Source organism: Trachypithecus francoisi, unplaced genomic scaffold, assembly GCF_009764315.1.
Source record: "Trachypithecus francoisi isolate TF-2019V2 unplaced genomic scaffold, Tfra_2.0 Lachesis_group11, whole genome shotgun sequence".
NCBI classification, from domain to species: Eukaryota; Metazoa; Chordata; class Mammalia; order Primates; family Cercopithecidae; genus Trachypithecus; species Trachypithecus francoisi.
Window position 1 is genome coordinate 76,068,172 of NW_022681456.1, and position 5,047 is coordinate 76,073,218.

General features: G+C 42.0%; 1 protein-coding gene across 1 annotated transcript; it reads right to left on the reverse strand.

The window, feature by feature from the left end:
* Positions 1-1,340: 1,340 nt before the first annotated feature.
* On the reverse strand, positions 1,341-2,657 carry LOC117089850 (activator of 90 kDa heat shock protein ATPase homolog 1-like). Its single transcript, XM_033221457.1, has one exon. The coding sequence runs from the start codon at positions 2,576-2,578 to the stop codon at positions 1,562-1,564; it is 1,017 nt and encodes a 338-aa protein (XP_033077348.1). The 5' UTR covers positions 2,579-2,657; the 3' UTR covers positions 1,341-1,561.
* Positions 2,658-5,047: the final 2,390 nt, after the last annotated feature.

Sequence of the window (5,047 nt, forward strand, 5' to 3'; positions counted from 1 at the left end):
AAACAATTGTTCAGGGTACAGATCAAAATGGAATTTCTTATGTCTTCCTTTTCTACATAGACACAGTAACAGTCTGATCTCTCTTTATTTTCCCTACACAGAAGAATGCAAGAAAAAGAATGAATATTTAAAGAACTAATGACCAAAAATTTTCCAAATTTGATGAAAAATACATTAATCACATCCAAGAAGCTCAATGAACTTCAAGTAGGACAAACTCAAAGACATTCATATAAAGACACATCATATTCAAACAAAAGCCAAAATAATCCATGCAGGACAGGAGACAGGAAAGGGTCTATATTAGATATGCATAGAGTTCTAGAACAAGTAGGAGAAGATACAGATAAAAAGTTAGTTGGGATCAGACTACCACAGTAATCCTAGCTTGAAGTGATAAAGGCCTGAACTAAATAGCAGCACTGAAAATCAAAAAGAAGGAATGAAGTGAAACATTACAAAAGCCAAATCAATAGACCTGAAGACTGATGCTATGGACAGTGTGTACGAGAGACATTCAGAAATGACCCAGGTTGTCACATCTCAGGCACTGCAGGATGGCAGCTCCCTCAGAAGCAGGGAATTCAGGAATTGTGGATTAGAAAAGAAAAAAACAAAAGAGTATAAGTTAGGATATCTAAAGCTGAAAGCCCCAAACACACAAGTAGAAACCACCAGCCAAGGGTTGGAAATGTGGAACTGAGGAAGGTTTGGGAAAGATCGCAGTCCTGGTTTACTCTGGTTGCCCAGTTTGGCAACATCCCGTTTGGCATTTGTCCCAGACAATATTGTTCCCAGTTTGGGCAATAAGTTCTATGGCCACCCTATCACTGAGAAAGAAGGTAAAAAGATTAGAGACAAGCCTACAGGACAGAACACGGGGCAATGCCCATGTATGAACAAGAGGAGACGAAGTAAAGTTCAGTTGTGGTGACAGAAAAGCACACTCAGAGAAGTAGGAGAGCATATTCAGAGAAGTGAAGGACGGCCATGATGGGAAAGACACTGGTTTCAGGGACGCCATGAGAGAAGAGCCCATCAAGAGGTGGATTATTAAAGATCTATAGTTTTTTAAAATTTTATGCTTCAAGGAAGTACAAGTTAGAGGATAATTGGATTTTGTCAATGCTCAGCCTGTTTGTTTATTGAGGGAAAGGAGCTAGCACAGACGAAGATCAAAGTAAAAGTCAAGGTAATGAAAAGAGCATTGTCTCAGAGGATGTGAGAACAAGAAGAAGGAAAACAGTAAAAACAGGAATTAAAATAGCATAGAAATATTAAATAGTCAACTTTGAAAAGTCAAGGAAATTTTCTTTTTTTTTTTTGTTTTTTGTTTTTTGTTTTTTAAATTATGTTTATTTAGCATATGTACACATAAAAGAGAAATTGCCCTCTGAACCCACCCAGAAGAAAACATGCACAAACCCAAGGTATATGTGGAGGGGAGGGGCCCTGGCCCCAAGTTAGCGGCTGGGACGATGCAATCCTGTGAGTCGCAAGTTCCAGTCAGGAGAGGGCTGGACTGAAGTGTCCAGGAGGCTGAAGTCCCCTGCCGCTGGCCCTAAAATAAGCGTGCGCCATAGCCAAAGGTCTGTTTAATGCCCTCAAAGTAGTACCACTGCCAACCCTGCTGCGTCCGCTCTTCCTCAGGAGCAGGGATGCCTCGACCTTCCATGCACAGCTCAGTCTCTCCATTCTTGTCGATGAAGGTCAAGGTGATGGTGGCAAAGTGCCCCTCTGGCCAAGATTTAAACCTCCACTTCATCACAATATGTTTCTCAGGGACCAGATCAGTAAATTCCCCAGAAACGTTGCCATCTACCATGTGGAACTTTCCACCTCTGTCTGCTTCTAATGTTGCGGGAGCATGGGTAAAGGCCTGCACCAGCTCTTGGGTGGTCAACACTCTGTAGAGCTCCTCTGGTGACGTCAGGAAGGTTTCCTTAAGAGTGATCTTACAAGTGGGGATTTTGACTCCAACAGGTCTGGCCTGGGTTTTTGAAGGAGCAGGCTTAGCCTTGCGCTCCTCAGTTTTCAGTGCTGGCTGCCCCACTGGGTCTACTGACTCTCCATTCACTGTAGGTAAGATCATGCCCTGGGTGAACTCTGTTTTGAGGGTGCTGATGTAAATTCCCATTGCTTCTCTGAGAAGTTTCACCCCTTCTTCCTTCATTAAGGCCACGAGATTTGTGTCAGGCTCATCTTTGGCAAGGCTCACACTAATCTCCACTTCATCCACACTGTTTTCATCAGACAAATTGGGGATCTCCACATGTCCTTTGTACTGTACTCCTGACTTAGAAGTACCTGTCCAGTTTAGTTTGACGCTCCATTCATAAAAGAAGATAAGTTTCCCTTTGCGATTGTTAATGGATGCCTCTCCATCAAGCTTACTCACTTCCGTCACCTCACATTTGCCTTCTTCATTTTGAACCTGCACTGCCAAGAACAGTGTTTTCAGCTTATCCGGGGACCAATTTGAAGCATCTCTCTCCGTCCAGTGCCAGTTGTTGACGCTGGTGGCGTCCGCCCGCTCCTCCATGATCCAGCGTGGGTCTCCCTCACCCCACTTGGCCATCGGCTCTCCTATCGTGGCGCCACCACCTCTGGAGCTGCCGCAGCCACAACCTCAGGACCGCTTAGTGCCAGCCGCCCGGCAGTGCCTGGAAACTACTGGAAATTTTCTTAAGAATGGATGGAGGCCAAAAATGTTTGAAGCAGTAAGAGGTTAGTAACAAAAGAAGAAAATGAAGGTATCATCACTCCCTGAGGGCAGAAATGGGCCTTCTTTATCCAGTGTAGTTATGCCTACCCACTTGGATTCAATTCCCAATTCTGTTATTTCAAGCAAGTGATTTGATCTATTTATGCTTCCATTTTCTCATCTGTAAAATGAGGATAATAATGATATTGTTGCAAAATAAAGTTTACACAAGTAAATGTGCTACACTAAGGTCTTACACATAGTAGGTATTCAATTATTATCTTCATAATATTGTTTGTAACTACACTGTCATGCATGAGCAATAGAGCTCTCTAAATGTTCCATGAATGGATGAACAATGGAGCTCTCTAAATGTTCCATGAATGGATGAAGTTAGAATCAAGGTATATCCTGGGAGCTAGAATGTGGAAACGTTGTTGAAGAATCATGATAAAAAAGATGAGACTTCCAGAATTCCACAAAATGCAACATTTAAATGATTAATAATTGAAGTCCAGGTTAGTGGGGAGGCTCCCGAAGCCAAAAAGAAGGTAATGGTGACTAGCACATGACAAGAATAAAGAGAGGATTGGGTAGTCCTGAAGGCAAGATTAGAGAAGGATAAATGATTATTCTTCTTCCGTATTTCTACATAATGAAATGCTTTACTTACCCCCCACAGTATCTGGGAGACAACATTAGGACAGGCCATTACAAAAAAGAATTAGCCAGTTATGCACACACACAAAACCCAGAGGAAGATGCAAAATGTCTTTGCTGTCACCCTCAGTTCAATCAGTTCACCCGAGACAAGCATCTAAATTCTCTCTCTCTCTCTTTCTCTCTGGACTTGCTACCTTTTCCCTCCTTCTCTCCTCTACCCCTATCTCCTTGGCCTCTTTCTATTTCCTTTCCCCCTTTCTGAGTCCCAGCTCCTCACAGTTGAGGCAATGTTTTTGATGAGCAAGCTTCAAGACTTTTCAATCTTTCTTGAGTTAACATGAACTGCTTCATAGAGCAAGCTTCTGATATTTCATTTTACAAAATACCCCCTTCATATGAGATGAGAGAAGAAGAAATAGAAGATGTGGAGCTCAAAGAAACGCCTGTTTCACCAGGTAACCATTTTAAGCACAAAGTTAGTCTCTAGAATAGTGTCTAAATGTGGTAGACCTAATAAAAGCTGGATGGATGAATAAATGAATAAATACAAACTTCAAAGACAACTAGTACTGATTTGAATAACAACGACTATTGATATTTGTCTTAGTCTGTATTCTGGTGCTATAACAGAATACTGCAGGCTGGATAATTAATAAATGATAGAAGTTTATTTGGCTCATGGTTCTGGAGGTTGGGGAGACCAAGATCAAGGGGCTGCATCTGGTGAGGGTCTTCTTGTTGTGTTATCCCATGGCAGAAGGCATCACATGGCAAGAGAGGATGACAGCGCATGAGACAGAAAGAAAAAGGGAGCTGAACCTCATCCTTTTATCAGATTCCCACTCCAGCAATACTAACCTATTCTCATGACAACAGTTCCACCCTTATAACCTAATTACCTCTTAAAGGTCCTACCTCTTGATACCATCACAATAGCAATTAAATTTCTTTTTTTTTTTTTTTATTATACTTTAAGTTCTAGGGTACATGTGCATACGTTTATATCATGTATAACTCCCCAATGCAATCCCTCCCTCCTCCCCGCTCCCCTGATAGGCCCCAGTGTGTGATGTTCCCCTTCCCGAGTCCAAGTGATCTCATTGTTCAGTTCCCACCTATGAGTGAGAACATGCGGTGTTTGGTTTCTCTTCTTGTGATAGTTGGCTAAGAATGATGGTTTCCAGCTGCATCCATGTCCCTACAAAGGACGCAAACTCATCCTTTTTGATGGCTGCATAGTATTCCATGGTGTATATGTGCCACATTTTCTTAATCCAGTCTGTCACAGATGGACATTTGGGTTGATTCCAAGTCTTTGCTATTGTGAATAGTGCCGCAATAAACATACGTGTGCATGTGTCTTTGTAGTAGAGTAATTTATAATCCTTTGGGTATATACCCAGTAGTGGGATGGCTGGGTCATATGGTACATCTAGTTCTAGATCCTTGAGGAATCGCCATACTGTTTTCCATAATGGTTGAACTAGTTTACAATCCCACCAACAGTGTAAAAGTGTTCCTATTTCTCCACATCCTCTCCAACACCTGTTGTTTCCTGACTTCTTAATGATTGCCATTCTAACTGGTGTGAGATGGTATCTCATTGTGGTTTTGATTTGCATTTCTCTGATGGCGAGTGATGATGAGCATTTTTTCATGTGTCTGTTGGCTGTATGGATG